Source organism: Engystomops pustulosus, chromosome 8 (assembly GCF_040894005.1).
Source record: "Engystomops pustulosus chromosome 8, aEngPut4.maternal, whole genome shotgun sequence".
Lineage (NCBI taxonomy): Eukaryota > Metazoa > Chordata > Amphibia > Anura > Leptodactylidae > Engystomops > Engystomops pustulosus.
The window spans coordinates 88,785,679-88,804,122 of record NC_092418.1 but is presented as its reverse complement, the minus strand read 5'-3'; the positions used below and the strand labels follow the sequence as shown (position 1 = coordinate 88,804,122).

At 41.0% G+C, this 18,444-nt stretch overlaps 1 protein-coding gene across 2 annotated transcripts in view; it reads right to left on the bottom strand.

Moving 5' to 3' along the window:
* Positions 1-868: 868 nt before the first annotated feature.
* The window catches only part of LNPK (lunapark, ER junction formation factor), a 43,459-nt gene continuing 25,883 nt past the window's right edge, over positions 869-18,444 (bottom strand). For both annotated transcript variants that reach the window (XM_072121661.1, XM_072121660.1), the window contains exons 5-13: positions 18,101-18,159; positions 16,971-17,011; positions 11,674-11,757; positions 11,140-11,188; positions 8,670-8,894; positions 6,324-6,429; positions 4,259-4,329; positions 3,328-3,480; positions 869-1,752 (exon numbers count right to left, since the gene is read on the bottom strand). In XM_072121661.1, the coding sequence (XP_071977762.1) occupies positions 1,577-1,752; positions 3,328-3,480; positions 4,259-4,329; positions 6,324-6,429; positions 8,670-8,894; positions 11,140-11,188; positions 11,674-11,757; positions 16,971-17,011; positions 18,101-18,159 (964 nt within the window). In that variant the 3' untranslated portion in view covers positions 869-1,576. The remainder of the gene's footprint in view (positions 1,753-3,327; positions 3,481-4,258; positions 4,330-6,323; positions 6,430-8,669; positions 8,895-11,139; positions 11,189-11,673; positions 11,758-16,970; positions 17,012-18,100; positions 18,160-18,444) is intronic.

The window sequence follows — 18,444 nt, the reverse complement described above, 5'->3', positions numbered from 1 at the left end:
ATATTCTCAGGTTAAATCCTATTATTTTGAACAAACCCCTTCTAAATATTAAGCAATTAGCATAATAAAAAAAAAAAGAAAAAAAAAAAAAAGGTAAAAATGTCAGTCATAAATCCAGCGCATAACGCTATAATATAAAGATCAGATGCACTTTGGTGAGATGCTCTTTAGACCCTTGTAATAACATGCATATAAAAGATTGCAAAGTTTGAGGCATGTACGGAAAAAACCAGCAAAGAACGCTTCCAAAAAAACAGTTACACTGTTTTGCAGCAGGACAGTGAAGAACAAGTTGATATATATTTTGACAGCTTGAAATGAAGCATTTCCACTTCATTTTTACAGTATGAGACCCCCTCCCCTCCCCCATGGGTACTTTAGCCTTTAGGGGGTCTGATGGCTCCATCCATATACTAAAATACTACATTATAGGGCAGTTGTATACATGATCTGCATTGTTCAGGCTATACAGATCTCTGCAAATTACATGTCATGGCACCGAGTTACAGCAGCTAGATCTCTAATCTGCATAGTTATGGATGATTAGGGAGATACAGGCACCTTTTGAATTGAACAGACTTAGAGATGTTTATATTTACAGGAATTTAGCCAAGGCACTTTGTTAGAGGATGATCTGAGCATATACACATGTAAGCCGTACTACTCACCTGTCTATAGAATATCACCCAACACATGAAACCGTATAAGGGGTTGGGCGAGAATTCAACTTTATCCCACCTCCCACAGCCGTGCAGCGCCACTACACATCTACACAAACACCAGGGATTGCAGAGTACAGCGCTCTGCTATCTCCAGCAGTGCATCTGTAGGACATCAAAATTAGAAAAAACTAAAAATAATTAAACCATTTTACATTAAACCAGACTTTATTTACAATTAACAAAAACATGATACACACAAAAAGGCACATTGACATGTGTACCACTGCTGTACAGTTATAAATATAGCTCAGCATTCAAGTACAACACAAGCTCTTCCTATGTTATTTAATGTAAACATGAACCAAACGGCAAACACATGTAGTAGGGTCTGTACGTGAAGGACATCATGACATTTACCTACAAAGTAGGGGTCCAAAAAAATACTATTGTGTGCGTTCCTCACTCAATGGGAAAGGAAAAAAAAAAAAACAAAGTACATTTGTGGAAATAGGTTTGATGTATGCAGACACACTTATAAAAAGGTACTAGCTGTGGTCCATTCGCCCTCCAGACACATCACACACATCGGCAGTTTAATATATAAATATCCTTGGTACAAAATGTGTTCACCCAAACCCCGCCTACATGTAAAATAAATAAACCTGCAAACTCATTATCATAAAATACTCAAAAAAAAAAAAAGTTTAAAACATTCTGCTATAGATGCCTTATCAATGCTTGGTACTAGGCCAATTCTAGCGTGAAAGAAGGTTAAATACCAAGTACGCATTCCCAAGTGCTATAGATATGGCACGTCATCGTGGGGGGGGGTGAGGCAGATCTAGCTAGAGTTGTCACACGAAACAACTTGTGAGGCCTAAGCCGCCATAGATTATAGGAGGCGCATAGCACGTTCACTCCGTTTCCATCAAAGACTCGTCATTCTCATTGACATTAGTGGGGGGCTCGGGGTCTTCAGGCAGCGCTTTCTCTTCCTCTTTCACAGTTTCAGCAGTTAATTCCTCTGCACATTTTTCCTCCTCCCCAACGACTTCTTCAGTGTCGGGGGTTTCTTCTACCTCTGATGGATCTGCACAAAAAGAAAGGGAAGAGATAAAGTGTCCACAATGTTTATATGGGATATTTCTACCCAGTTCCCCCATAAATAAGATCCCCTGAAAATAAGACCTAGTACAATTTTGTGTAAGGCCTCCCCTTAAAGGCCTCGCTCCCCCTACGCCATACAGTAGTATTACAAGATCTTTTAGATACTGGAAGAGGTTGCAACATAGTGATTTTATCCCATGTATTCTACATCTAATTGTTGTGCTGCAAACGCAATACACCAGCTCCCCAGACAAGGAAGGCTCATTTAAGGAAAATTGTTAAAACATGAGAGACTGCGGCCGATGATTCCAATAAAAATGGAAAACACAAGAAATTTTGCATTAAATTATGAGTTTGGAGAGTTAAGGGTGTTAGAGAAGTTCTTTGTTCAACAATAAATATGAATTCTTGTTTATGGAAAAATAAGACATCCCCTTAAAATAAGGAACAAAACCGCATAAGAAATAAGTTATTTTCAGGGAAACAAAAAAAAAAAAAAAAAAGTTTAATAAATCACAACATATTACCTATACAAATGGTTGCACATGTGATGCAGCTCCATTCAAAGTCTATGGGATGGACAAAAACCGACAACGGCAGGACTTAGTTGTCACTCTCAGTCCTACAGTTGTTGAAGGCAGCAGCAATGGATACGCACCTTCATCAGTTACCATTTTCAGTTCCTGTGATCAGTGGGGGCCGATCTATCATCAGTCACGGTGCCTTTATCTAAGAGTAAGAGCCCCTCATTTATAATAAAGGATTTTTGATGGTAGATTTCTCTAGTAATTTGGGGGTAAGTCGGGGCGGGGGGGGACCGATTTTGGGACCCTCCTATAGAAGGATGTACATAATGCATCATCTACTCTTCCAGTAAGGACACTTAAAGGGGTATTCCGGGAATATGAACGTCTGACACAAAAACCCTTGATGATATAAATAAATGAATCCAACAATACTCAATGTCATTAGTCACAAAACGGAGCTAAAATAATATCATTTTATGATTTACAAAATTTATGGCCTCTCTAAAGTAGGTGGAGTTATCACTAAGATGGCCGCCACTGTAAACTACAAGTTCCATGATCCTTTAGTTCTCAGTAACTCCTCCTACCACTTATGCTCTGCTCCAGTGATGATATAACAGGTTTTCTTGCTCTGTTACCATAGTAATGATGTGTAACTGCCATCACCACAACACTGATCATACTGGATGCACTGGAACCAACAGACAACAGCCAAACGTAGTGGTGATCACATGACCCTGCCCAGGCAGGTACAGGACATGTGATGTGGACATGTGACCAGCGGCCATCTTCTTTTCTGCGACGGACCGCACGGAGGAAATTAACGGACTGATTAAAGGGCCAGCAGCATTTTAATTCTTCATTACAGTCTATGTCACCAGCAATTTTTGCTAAGGGGAGCAAAATTTTAAATAACTAATTACACATTAGCTTATATTTTGAGTGCCCACTTGTATATGAATTATGCTGATTCCTGGAATACCCCTTTAACACTACTTTTGTCTGCAGTGGAGGAAACTCATAGTGAATACCTGAGGAGGTTTGGTTCTCCAGCTCCTCGCTGGCAGCCTGCAAGAAACTTGTGGCACTTGGCCTTCTCTCAAGGTTTAACTCTTGTAGTCTTGGGGCTTGAGGGCGAGTCTTTCTTGCAGGATTTAGGAAATAGCAGTATGCGCATCTGAATGCTTTAAAAAGGGAAAAGAAACTCGTCAAACAACCCAATATCATACACATTCTGTAACACCACAAAATAGTCTATACCTTTTCTTTTATATGCATTTCACATAGCAACCCCCAAACCAATGCTCCGGCTTTATTCCCATCTCCTACAATCTCTTGAATCTCAGTTTCAACGATGGCAAGTACATAAAGTTATTAAGGGAAATCCACTACTATAATACACTAAAACTAGGCCAAGCAAACTCTCCTAACGTCCTATTCATCTTGATCCCGACAGTGGTCTTCCAGGTTGACACAGGGGGGAAACAAAAAAAAAAAAAAAATTTGAAGGCCAGAGCACGGGGATGCCCCCCACCAACTCCCTCTGTGTTGGAGGGGACGTCAAGAAGGAGGCAAGAATTATCAGCCTTGAGAGATCGGGAACATGATCCGGTCCGTTTTGTAGAATCCAATTTTTCAGACGATCTCGGGGTGTCACGCTTGAAGACAACAAGGGCTGGGATCAGGCGAATAGAGGATTAGCTTAGTTTTAGTGTATTATAGTGGTAGCTTTCCTTTAGAATGGAAACCTGTAGGACTGGATCAGATCAACAGGCGGCTACACAGGAAAGCCAGAGATCCTAACATCTGTACAGTCGTCTAAAACTGGTAATATATGACACGAGATATGGGGTATTTATATGGGGTACTTGTTCTTGTAGCGCCAGCATATGATAAACGTCCCCCATAGAAACTTTTCCGGTGCAATTGGGTAAAAAAGGTCAATGTTAAAGAAATACTCACCAACATACTCAAATTCTTCCTTTAATGCCATTCCATTGTGAGAAAAACACTGCTGGCAAATCAGGGCATATCTTGGTGGAAAATAAAATCAATAAATAATGACATGAAAATTTTAAACAAGGGATCACATAGGGATAGGGATACCATAAACCTCCGGTAACGCTATCCAACACTGCGGCGGGGTACAGTGTAATTGTATCCATGAGGGGGCGGGGTTGGGGCGTGGCTAGGGGCAGTGCCTGCCGCACGGCAGTCACTGCCGGCCTATAGAGCGAGCAGGCTGGTTCCGGGGAAGAGGCAGCGGGGTACATTGTACCCCGCCGCAGTGTTAGATAGCGTTACCGAAGGTTTCCGGTAACGCCATCACTGTAACACTGCGGTGTTTGTTCAAGCACTAGGAGCTGCTTACTTTAGCAAGCAGCTCCTAGTGCCGAAAATTTGGGTGACAGGTCCTCTTTAACTCTCAGAACCAGGCACTGTGACAGTGGTGTTCTTATATGACCTAATTGTTTATTTGGAACCTTCTCTCACAACCTTGTAGATCTTTAAATTGTGACCCGTGAGCAATCACAAGAATAAAATTAGGTAAATGAAATGGCACAAACACTTTTACTGCATCGGTGAATCCAAATCAATATATATACTCCACAAAAGTGTCAAAGTGCAGAAAAGCGCTCCCAAAATAGACAGGAAGCAGCTTTATCCAATTTAAAAAAAAAAAAATGTAAAAATTGTAAACCAGAGGAGAAGCCATGCAATGGAAACCAAGGTATACTGCTGCAATCCTAGGATATCACGTAGTGTAATGACGAGGATGCAGTCCTCATTTTCATGTTCTTTGCAGTCAGAGGACATCAGTCTTACAATCTTCATCTCCCAAAAGCATATTTTAAAAGCAATTAAGCTTTACTCAGTTTTAATTTCGCAATTATATTTCATTCATTCCCCCCCATTTTAATGATGATCAAATTAATGACCGCTTGACTAAAGCATCTCCAACTTATTTAATGGCTATAGAAAAGCCATTATAAGTATTAATGATCCATGAAATCTAATATGTAATCCTATATAGAGCCAGTATATCCCTTATTAATCAGCTCTGTATTAACATTTTATTTCAGCAGCAACTTCAGATCTGGTGTAAATTGTGAACAAACATTATCCAGGACCAAGTTGAAGGTCACACTTGCACACGTCAGTATTCTGGTCGGTGCTTTGCAAGAAAAAAAGCAGAAAAGGATGCAAACCTCTTCATTTTACTTCATCATGTAGGATACATTCCTAGTTTTCCCTTCTAAATAATGGTGAAAATAACTGAGCAAAATATTCAAGTGCAAAGGAACATTGTAATGTGTGAACTACTCAATGAGGAAGACTCATTGAGTCTTATTTCTAGGAAGACTCTACACAGAAGACTCTTTACAGTAGATGCCCTTTCCTTACCACAAGTACCTGATAAGTAAACATATCTTGCTACGATTGCAAACGATCTGCGGCTAATCGTGCAGGTTGGTTATGGCTTAGGTTATATTCACATCTCCTTTTTGCCCTTACAATGGGTATAACCCAATGTATGTCCAGAAATTAGTGTTTCCTGTGGTGATGTAACTGTTCTCATATGGACAGTTAGAGGGATCATCGGGACCTCCCCAAGCACATGCTCTGCAGAGGCTGGGGATGGATGCAACACTTCGCATCCATCCCCCGTTGGCTACTGTGGCCTCTGCTGAATATATATGTTGCTCAGCAGGAGGGCGCAGGTTGGAAAGATGTAGCTTGCTTTCCGTCCTGCCTGTCCATCAGGTCTAGTTCCATCTGCCACATTAATTTTTCTTTTGTTGCTGAGAGATCATGTCCCCTTTCCCAGAATGTACTGTGTGTCTAAAATTGCCTTAAACCCTTAATAAATTGTGGGGCAAGGCATTTTTTTTTTTTTTTTTTTTTTTTTTAAAGGGACAATAGCTTCACCTGGAAGCATTTCTGGAAGAGGCAATACCCCATGTACTGCCCTCCAGAATCTCTTAATAGAACATTGATCACAGATGATACTTCATAATATTTATACCTGTTTTGAGGACCGTCACCAACCAGATATTCAATAACTCTATCGACAGCTCCCCTTTCCCGTGGAAGAATTGGTCTTGCCAATGGAGGGCCTGGAGGGTGGATGGCTTTAAGAAAGATGAACAAAAGAAGACACACAAATAAAAAAGTAAAACAGAAAATTACAAAAAAAAAACTTACTGGATAAAATAAAAGTATCGCATTTTTTGGTTGACGAGAATTATGTCCAAAACGGTTTTAAACAGTTATATACCTCCACTTTTCACCAACAAAAAAATTGCTATAACTGTGTAAAGTAGTAGCTGTTAATGACTGTGGAACAGATATGATCTTAGATAAACCTATGCTATTCCCCCCCTCAAAAGAATAAAATTTACATAGCAATGTGAACGGTTGCATAAAAGGAGCAGTTTTACAGCTCGGGGCACATAACCGTACACCTCTGGATGGTCTTTGGATCCTCGCGCCCCTCCAGCCATGCATCTTGTTCCTCACGCTGTTACCGACAACAGTAATTAATATGAACATCAGTGCGATGATTGTAGGACCACTGGTCATTCCTGGAGGCTTGGCATACTCTCAACTACCTGCTGGTTATTCATTTTCCCAACATATGGGATCACAGTAGCGCACAATTGATTTCCCCTCTGCAAAGTCCTGTGAAATATGAACAGGAGACTAGAACAACAAATAGCCACAACTCGCTTCCATTCTGTGCAGTAACAACAAAGGTAAATTCTTGGGAAATGAAGGAGTTCGGTAAAAGCCATGTATCTTGGGTAAATAATGGAAAGACAAGTTAATGGATTTTTATGCTAAATTTAGGAGGGGGGGGGGGGTTAGCAGCAAACTAGCAATATTGTAATTGGTCTGTGCTGGAGCTCAATATAAACATGTGCAACTTCTAACATATAAAGTGCTAACCCTGGTTGGATGCACATGTGATCCGGAAAGCCAGGACTGTCATCTGCTACTCGGGTTAGAGACAGTCAGGTTTCCCAGCTGCTTCTTTCTCAGCAAGTGTCCAAGCACACAATGGAGGGGAACTCTGCAGATCCATTCATGCTCCTCAGTCGAGGGAAGGGGAGGAGGAGGGAGCATATTCTTTAAACTTGCAAAATAAACTGCTGTTACTCTTGTACGATGTGTATCCACAGTATACCAATGTTATTGTTCCCAGTAGTTAATGGCGATACAAATTGACAAACGACTGAGGTGCATTCAAAAGTCCAGGATGTGGGCAATCCACAGGGAGGAGGTGGTGTTGCACAGAATGGAAGCACAGTTGCAGAGATGGGTGGGGGGTGAGTTGCGAGTGCAGGAGATATCCAGTGCTGACCCAAAATTTGTATCAAGATAAGGGATAACAAGCTGATCTTGCAGATCTGACGGCAGGGACTCCCACTTTCAAAAGAACAAATCCCCAGCAATATCCCCCCAAAAATTGCTCACGGATTGATAGTGGCAGGTTACATGCATATTGACATTCCACTCAATAGTACGGGAATGTGCTAAAAACAACAGCACTCAAGCTCACCTAAGTTGCAGGAATGGGACCAGTTTTGGAGGTCAGTACTCATAAAAGTGAGGTTCCCCCTAGTTACCATTATATTATTTAACCTTCAAACCAGCTAACAATTTCAAGGGGATATCTTGAATAAAAATAAAAGCTTATCAAAATGCTAATGACAAAAAAAAAAAAAAAAAAAACACAAAACCACACACCCACCAAGTAAAAATGTGTGACCCTGGATCTACACATCAAGGTCTTTCCAGACCTGCTGCTCGAGGGAATATAATAAAAGGCTGGCTACTCAAAATCTAATGTCTTCCAAAATTTCAATCAAAAAGTTTGTCAATTTCACCAACCCGATTAGCAAAACATTTACTACACAGCCCGCCTCTAGATTGATCTGTTTCAAAATAAAAAGCCCTTTTACAAAATACCTGCCGTTTTTTCTTTTTAGGTTTTTGTCTAAAGCAAGACTATATATTCTAGACGTGTTTGCCTTTATAACGGATACATATAAATCTGAAGCTTTCCTAAACCCGGGGCTGTAAAAAAGGTAGGTTATATATCGTTGACTACAGAACACTGCAAAGTTTTATTGCCATTTAAACAAAGAAGCCATAACAGTTAAACGAGCGCGAGCAATAGGCTTCAGTATCACAAGGTGCCAGCTGTAAAGAGTTATGGCTAATTGAATATGGAACTCCTGCTTAATCAGATAACTGGCCTCCTATTTCCAAATGAAATGCCATTTCCATGGTGTCTGAATATTACCTGGTTTATTGGTAACCAGAGAAAACTATATAAACTGTAAATAACAGTAAGTGCTCTGTTTACCCATTCCAGATATTGCAGGGGCAGGCGATCCAGGGCGTCTCGGTACGAGGCCTGCCTGTAATCCTGGCTGCAGAGTCCGCTCAGGGGGTCCTCCAGGAGCTGAAGTGTCCCTTTGAAGACCTGGAGTCGCCGCCAACATCCCAGGAACTTGGGGAGTTCCCTGGTTTGGATTTACTGGGGTAGACACACTTAGATTTCTTTGAGCTGCCGTCCTCTGGCGCAGATCTGAGGGAAGTGGGTACAGTACATAAGAAATTTAATGATTCTTTACACCCTGCTGAAAGCAAGTAATAGAGATCAAGTAACACTGTAAAAACGGGTCACAAGAAGGATGGAAAAAAAAAAGAAATTGTAAAAGAAATTGGACAAGAAAATAAGTGGTTCCTAAATAGGGGCACACAAAGAAAATTTTAAGATTTAAGCAGCCCATAAAATAAGCTCAAAACCTTCCAAAAAAAAAAAAAAAAAAAAAAAATTGTTAAATTCAGAAATTATCATTAGTTATGATACAGGGCATTTCCCTTCTGCCATCCTAGACAATGAAAGGATTGCCACAAGTAGCCGACATCTGGTGAGTGTCCAGAGGAGCAAGACATCGGTGTCACAGAACTTTACCCCAAGGCCGTGTTCATTTGCTGCAATGGAATTGCGCTTTGAAATGCAATTCAAGTACATCAGGTAGAAGTAAAGCCCCAAACATACATGTGATTAGACGCAAAACCCATCACCACAACATTCGTGAGCCTCTGTTCGACTCCTAGACCGGTCAATGTGAAGGATCTGCAATGTTCTACTAGTAAAATATTAAAAACTTAAACTGAAAATTCAAACCACCTCCCTTTCCTTAGAAATAAAAATAAGCAAAACAAAAACATATGTTAAGTGTCCCCAAATGCTCAAAAAAAAAAAAAATCAGCACTGGAGTGAGGGCATAAAAGATAGGCCTAAACATGTCATATAATCATTTTTTTTAACCAGAGCAATGAGATCTAGGCCCAGAGATTAAAAAAAAAAAAAAAAAAAAGTCCCCAAGCCAGAATTAGAAATATTCACTGCAGGTCTAGTCCGGAAGCTTTATTAGACTTTATAGACCTACAGACATAAAGGGCTATGAGAGACACACACTCTTAATTTGGTGAAAGCATTCTCTAGTACTGCTAGGGGGTATACATGCCAAATACATGGCCTTTGATGAAGAACATAATTAAATGTCAAGTATATTCATGTACCAAATGCTCAGCTTAGGACGGTTTCCAGATATTCTTCCAAAGTTCACAGTAATTGCACCTGAGCATCTGCTACGATCCTATACAAGGATGCATATCTGTCACTTCATTAATAGCCCGATTAGATCACGTTTTGTTATCAATAATGTTTGTAATGTATGAGGGGTTCTTTTTTGGTTTTTAAGGTTTTACCAAGTCACTAACCAGTTTTAATAGAAAGGTCTATATCCAGCAATCCACACACTGGACATTTGCTGCAAAGAAGGACATTCTATTATAAAGCCAGTCACCTAAATTTTCACCAGATATTACAATAGAAAATAACACTTTCACTGCATCCACTATAGAGGAAAGATGATATCGCTGCTTTTCTATTCCCATGTGCATGGTACATGCCTAAAAAAATTCTCCATAGACCTCAATGACTAAGTTCCAGACCATTGCTCCCAATGGCCATGCAGCTGCAGTAAAGTATTTCAATAAATGCTACCACTAAAGCCCAGGAAAGATGGCGGCCCCAATAATCATGGACAGAAAAGAGGGAAAAAGTAAAATGACTATTATTTAAAATAATTTTTAAAAGTGATAGATTTTATTCCCGTTACAATGGAGACAGAAACAGATGATCGATGGATGGGGAGAGGAGGTCCAAGTTTTGAATAGGTAACAGAGTTTTGAATTTCAAGGGGTATTCCCCATCTTTGTTTCCACAAGGATAGCAATGATGCATAGGATAGGTGACAAGTGCTTTATAGTGGGGGGGGGGGGGGGGGGACCTGTAGGATCTCCTACTTATCACAAGATCAGGGGTCCCAATTTCCAAGCCTCAATGGTACCACTAAACAGAAGGGCTGCGAGACATATGGAAGTACCAGAGAACAGTGCTCAGCAAGGATTAGTAAACATGACTACCAATCTGTACATATAGGAAACACCGGGCCTTTGTTATAGGGGACAGGATCCAGGAGCTGGACCTGCACAGTTAGGCACTTATCGTGTGGATACATAGGATTCTAAATTGTTAAAACATTTCGCCATGGTTTGCTTAAGAGGCTTATTAAATGCATTCTCAATGCCACTGAGGAGGGCCTTCAAATATATACCATGAAATAGTGATATTGTTACCTATAGTCAATATATTCAAGCCTTACATTTTCCAGAACTACAACCAGTACTCTCATTGGTTGCCACTGGTAAAATTACATTTGTAATAAAGCAAAGTATATAAATAGGATTTGCTGTACCTTGGCCAGGTCTTGGAGTGCTCGGTAGACCAGCAGGAGGTTCAAGCTCCTGTGAAATGAACAATTTTGAAAGTCAACCAACCATTCACCACAACAGACACATTAATAGTGTTTGTAACCTGAACCTTCCCACAACCCGATTAACTGAGAACATGTAGACTCAGTGTGGTCTAAAACAGAAACCAAGACCTCTTAAACAGGGAAGCGTGCAAATGCAGAGCACCAATCCAGCCAGGTCTGCAGCTCATTTTCGGCTGGGTAGTGAAAGGTAAGGGGGCGCTGCTCTACCCTCCCGTCTCCGTACAAAGCTGAGCCACCGTGCTGCAAATCTGTGCAGGAATAGGACCTGCACTCTTTTGTGGTGCGGCAGCACAGCTAAGGCAAGGAGAGACACAATTCACCTATGTGGCATCTAGCTCACAGCCACCATATACGGTTGTGTGCATGAGGCCTAACGGTGACCAATGTTGCAATCCGCCAATAACAGGTTCAAGAGACCAATTCAGACAACCAGCATTACATGATAAAGCGTACCTTGATTTTCTTAGACTCTGGGTCAAACCTTTCGAGAATCAGTTTAGCTGCCTTGTACGTTTCTTTTTCCATTACTTCTTCAAGCTACGGAAATAAATAAAGAGACGGAGGGCTTAAGTTTGACGTATAACCACCTTATTTATTGCAGACATTTAGTTATGTGGGAATCACCAGCAAAGTTATACAATGCAGTGTCAGTCCCACTGAAGAACATGAAGGACACTGAAGGACAACACAAAATCAAGCTCAAAAGGATATGTAACAATGCAACCCACACACTGCTTCTACCCTGCCCTCTAGTGCCAATACAATCAAACACTATAGTAAACATTTACATGGACGACAGCCGTGGAAATACCATAACACTAGTCTTCATCTTCTTTCTGTATGAAAAGGCAGCCACAGCCATCAAAGCTCTGCTGGCTGTAAACATCATAGGTCAGACAACGAGGAGCCTACCAGACAAAGGAAGTAACCGGAAGCAAGTACGAGCTGGGATGGCATGAGAGCCATGTGGTGCAAAAAGCAAGAGGCCATGAGATGCCGGGTGCCACAGCTAAATCATCAGGCTCTGCATGTATCAGCTTATACAGCTGGGGGGGGGGGTTGTTTCAATGTAAAGTCTATGGTCCATGTATGGAATTTATTTCTCCATTTTGTGTGCATTCTCTGTTGGAAAACAGATCGGTGTTTAAAAAGAGTCAGGATCTGCCCTGTAGTTACTGGTCTTCAGTGGCTTAGAAAGGATGTGTCATTCATGAAGAGGTCAGGACCGAGAACAGCGAGTTGGCAAATAAAAGGTTTTATACGTGCATAGCTTTCAGTCCCAATACATCCAGGCACCTTGTCTGTGGTAATCTTCTTATATTTGTTAAACAGTGTATCCTTCCTTCTAAAATCAACTTAAAATTAAGCTAATGAACTAGAAGGGCTCTAGGGTGTTACAGTCCATGACCATATAGGATGTTACAGGGGGAGGAGGTCATCGCTCCTCCTGCACAGTGTGCAAGATCAGGCAGAGGGGAGGAGGTCAGCGCTCCTCCTGCACAGTGTGCAAGATCAGGCAGAGGGGAGGAGGGCAGCGCTCCTCCTGCACAGTGTGCAAGATCAGGCAGAGGGGAGGAGGGCAGCGCTCCTCCTGCACAGTGTGCAAGATCAGGCAGAGGGGAGGAGGGCAGTGCTCCTCCTGCACAGTGTGCAAGATCAGGCAGAGGGGAGGAGGGCAGTGCTCTTCCTGCACAGTGTGCAAGATCAGGCAGAGGGGAGGAGGGCAGTGCTTCTGCACAGTGGAGCTTGTGGGGGCAACACCCCCAGAGCCCTTCAGACTCCATAGCATAACTTTAAAAGTTAATTTTAAAAAGAAAGGAGACCATGTAGAACAACATTTGAAAAAAATTACACGTATCAAAGTGCCGGAATCTATAAGCAAGTGTCCCTGGTTTATCATGCAAGAATTTGATCAAAGATTTATTTTAAACTGTGCCCCTTTTGGCAAGGCACTTGGATAATAAATGGCAGACAGCATTGCTGGTATAATTTACGCCCAAAGTGTAGCACATTTTACTTTATAAGATCTCTCAAATTGTGCATTTAGGTTTGTGCTCCCATGTCACAATAATAGGGTGCAGACAGCACATAATAACCACCTTCTGTAACTGAACACAACTGACTGCAAGAGCAAAAATAAGAACAAGTCATGTGATGCTGGCGTCACCTAATTTCTTAAAGGAATTTAAGAGAGGTTTACACACCCAACTAAACTGCGCTTGGAACTGTTCCTCATAATCCTGATTCTCCAGAAATAAATATAATGCATGGCTTAGGTTGTAATTTGAACATCGGGTCCAACACACCAAACACCCTAATCCAATCTAAACGTTTTTAATCTCCTTAGATCCATTTTTATATGATTTTCATATGAGAGAAGCTGCACAAGGATTACAACACCATTTACTAACCATTATATTTAAATAAACAATGTTATCGCCAGGTCTTTCCCCTCCCTTTTTATTGATTACATCAGAACACCTCGTTTCAGATTTATTTTGGAAAGGGAGAAAAATGCATGCAGAAAACCAGATATTCTACGGAGGAAGTAAATAAAAGGTTCCAGGCAAGCCCATAACTGCTGTGATGGAAGGAGAAGCAGGATAACCACTGACTGCATATCACAAACCAAATCACAGACATACATATATGGATACTCCCCAAATCTGATCAGCAGGCTAAAGGAGCTATGGCGCTTGGACAAGCTCTTGTCAGGATTGTTTAAAACATGGACTCCACTGTGGCAGAGTCCAACTACTAAGTTCCCAAAAATCGATCATGAAAAGGAGCCCCCAGCAAACAAAGACAATCCAAGTCCCGCTCTCATTAATTGTTGTAGTGGCAGAAGGAGTATGTGTCCTAACGCTCTAATCATTTCTATGGGAGTGTCGGAAATTGGCAAGCACATCATTTGGGTATCTCGAGCACTCCTATTCCCAGTCCAAGCGATTGGACAGAGATTCCTGAGTGCTCCACAGCTTACGACGCATGTTCATCATTCTGCTCCCATCTTCCCCCATTACTGAGAAGGGGACCCCATTCTACGGATTGCTAGAGGTCTCATTCTTGCGATGGGTGGGGGTCCGAAGAGTTGAACCTACGTCAAATCTCTAGTTATCACCAATCCAATGGACAGACGATAACTCACCAACTTCCTACACCCCCATTAATAGTCTTAATTAAAACCAGTTTAAGAACTCGTCACAGCCAACTGTCTGCCTGAACAACGCAGGAGCACAGCAAGAGATTTCCCATTTATTAATGCATTAACCCCCTGCGATAGAACCAGGCTACAAGTGTCCACAATCCAACTAGGGTTGAACCGACAGAAGAATATTCCACATTAGAAGCCCTGAATCTAGGCCATTTCCAGAGACAACTCCTGCTCTACAGGCAAGTCACGTAATACAGAGCGGTGCTCCTTTCCAAGATCTTACGTTACTTCGGCTCTTTAAAAAGGAAAAAAAAAAAAAAAGGATAGAAATGTATCGTTGGTATTTAACGGCTTTATTGCAAGGAAACACCAAATGTTGCTAATTGTTTACATATAATGAGGAGAATAATTACATGCAGCAACTTCAATAATGAAATCTGCAAAAATCTATCAGCCATCATTATCGGAAGTTATTAGACATGACAGCAAATGACAGGCAATTCCTCAGATTTATTTCCTCGTACCATTTAATGCTATTAATTTAAAGGAGGTCGTTAGCCAAGCGCTTTGCTGAAGAAAGTCTCGCTGCCAATTAACTGCTGTCAGCATCGATTGTAGATTATTTATTAGCAGAAGCAATTAGCTTGCTCCAAATGCTGTGAAAACTCAATAAGAGGAAAAACATTTCCGAAACTTGCCTGCTTGTCTTTAAAGGTTAAAGCTTCATTTTCTGCGAGGGCTGAAAAACAAAATCTTTATTTTCTTTTGCTAGCCTCCAAGAAGTTGTACTTGAAGCTCCTCCATCCTAGTCTCAATCTGACAAGAAGTCACTGTATGTAAACAACCACGTGTCTAAGGATGCGTTCACACGTTCAGTTTTTCAGATGCAGCTTTTAAAGCCAAAAGCAATGGATTATATTAATAGGCACAAACATATCATTGCAAGAAGCTGCTCCTCTTTTTTAACTCCACTTTTGGTTTGGACACCAAAAAACATCTACAAAACTGAATGTCTGAATGCACCCCAAGGCTATAGAGGCGATTGCACAACATAAAAGAACATATATACACCTCACAGCATCCAGCTCCGCGCTGGGGCTATACAAAGACGTCCATAAACGGAAAGATTTTAAAATTTTACAAGTGTTAACACTTTGGGTTAACAGTTTTTACCCTAGACACAGAAAAAAAAAAACACTACACCAAAATATTTGTGAGTGAATATCATACAAACTGAATATGCATGAACATGTAGACAGGTAAGGAAACCACCATCTAGAAAAAAAAGAACTTTCATCTCTGAAGTCATTCATCCTATTGGTTACAGAAAACTTGCCCCCACCACTGTGAATAGAGGATACATGTGAGAAATGAGAAAAAAAAAATCCTTAAAAAGTTTCACTTGTTTGCTTCCAAACGGTCTGTCCTGCAGCTCGAGTTTCAGTGTGAAACAAAGAAAGTTGTGCAGGATCATATGCTGGGATGTAGGGACTGATGGGCAATAGAGTAACCCTCCATTTCTATTACACAAGGTTAAAAACAGAAAACGCATTACATGGCCTCCCCCCTGCATCCAGATTATGTAGCAGGGTCCAACAACCACAGAATTCCCCCCACACACACGTATCTGGTATTTGTACAGTTTCTTTTGCGCTTCAAGACTCAGATGATGAGTGTGAAGAGATCAGAAATTACAGAATGAACCATTTCCCAAGTCCTTTAATTGCATAGAAAATGAAGTAACTAACCAAAAATCAACAACTTATGGTTCTTTAATTATCCACCATCTAGAACCCATCAAGAATTTACCAATGTGTTCTGAAACGGGTCACATTGGTGCAAGTTGGCAGCCCATTTTGGCCGAGTGGAGATGGGCTAGGGGAGAGCTCCTTACCCCTCCCCATCTCCATAGGGGCCGGATAGCTCTGTCATGGTGCGATGAAACTCACCGTACCGTGACTGTGGACAATAGACCTTAAAGGGGTATTCTCGTCTGGGCATTCACATTCAGTTTAATTAATCTTCCATATATAAACATTTCTTCAATTGGATGTTATTAAAAAAAATGTTTCTGTGTGAAGATAATTTCCCATAAACATAGCTATGTTGTCCCTTAGAAACGAGATAGTTTCCTCGGTTACGACCACCTCACACTCTGGCAGCAGTGGCCAGACATGCGCTATAGAGTCCTGCCTGACCTCCTGGATTTAGCAATCATTACCACAGGACGGCTGCGGGACCGCCAGTAACTCCCGGACATTTCATATACAAAAACCTTTTGTTTCTTTGTGCAATCCCTCCAGCAGAGGTGGCCGTATCCGAAGAAGCTATCTCGTTTCTAAGGGACAACATGGCAACATTTATGAGAAATTATCTTCACACAGGAACCTTTTTTTTAATAACATCCAATTGAAGAAATGTTTACATATGGCAGATTTCTCGAACAGAACGTGAATGCCCAGACGAGAATACCCCTTTAATGGCAGCCATGAGAAGACGGAAAACCGGCAATAAGTCATATACACTTAGACTATTCAGACTTAATGACCCCAATATAAAGCTTTTTTAGTCACTAGTAGTAAAATAAACTACTCACTATTTTTTTCTTCTGTGCTTTTAAGTCTTCAAGTGCCTCATCTGAAATACAGAAAACAATTTATAGTGGTCAGCAGGTTTGTACAAGCAACCAAGATTTTGTGCTGCAATTTTCACAAGGTATACCAATGGTAAAGTGGCCAATGTTGTAGTAAGATCTTCACCGAGGTCAAGTAGTCTTGGTGCTTCTGTATAGAGAACTTTGTACATTTCATGACTGGCGAGGGGTAGAACAACCAAACAATCATCCAAATGGCCCCACATAACAAGTCTATTTCTACCAGCCAGCTGTGGCTACAATGGAAGACAGCTCAACCAAGGCCACAGAATAAAACTGAAAAAAACATTACCTGGTCTAAGGGCTAAAACACACTTGCTGTGATCACAGAACGTGTAAAATGCAGGGTCAAGGACTGACCACCCTGCCGGGGACAGAACACCCAAAGCCTGTGTTAGTATTGCTCAATATACCGTATTTTTCCGACTAAGGCGCACCATCAATAAATGCCTGCTAAAACGTCTAGGTTCATATATAAGGCGCACCGGATTATAAGGCGCACCTGATTAAAAGTATGAATGACCAGCAGGTGGCAGACCTGTGCACAGTTCTAGGCAGCTGTTGTGTAAGTATGGTTCATATATAAGGCGCACTGGACTATAAGGCGCACCTTTGATTTCTTAGAAAACAAAGGATTTTTTGTGCGCCTTATAGCCCAAAAAAACTATATACATTTGATTACAACCAAAGTATGTTCATCTAAAAGTATTTTGAGATCACCTCATTAAAATCAGTTAAAAACCCCAATGATTTTCAAGAAGTGTACAGGGACCTTCCTAGAACAGATGTCTGGGAAAAGATTGGGTATTCTAAATTCCAACATGCTCAATTCTATGTTGTGTTGGGAAATCAGATGTAACTAGAAGTGTCTTTCAGAGGTTCATTCCCACCATCCGTTACAGAAACAAACATGCACACTCCATGCAAATGATGAAGTCAGGGACCCAGTATCAGTTGTAACCCACCCCCTGTGTACGGACAACACTAAAATGCCACTAGTTTGCTTCAAGTTGCCAGAAAACATATCAAAGGTCAGAACAGTATGCACAAGATTAAAAATAAGGGGGACTCACTATTTCTTTCTGTACGCCTGGAGAACCAGACTATCAGCAGTGTTCTTGCAAACCAAATTCTGGTGGAAAAACAAAGAATACTTAGACAAACCCTTCATAGAGTTTTTTCGTTTTCAGCAAATAATTGAAATAATAAATTATTTAATTGAATAATTGAAACAGCTTTCACACACTTAGGCTACAAAAGGGAATCTTAGTGACCTACTAGGTTGTTATAACCCTTCATGAAAAGCTATGAAAGTGGAGATAATATATGCCACAAGGTAGGTTTGTTTGAATTCGTATGTAAGTCGGAACTGTATATTTTATCATTGTAACCCCAATCAGATTTTTCGGTCTCTGAA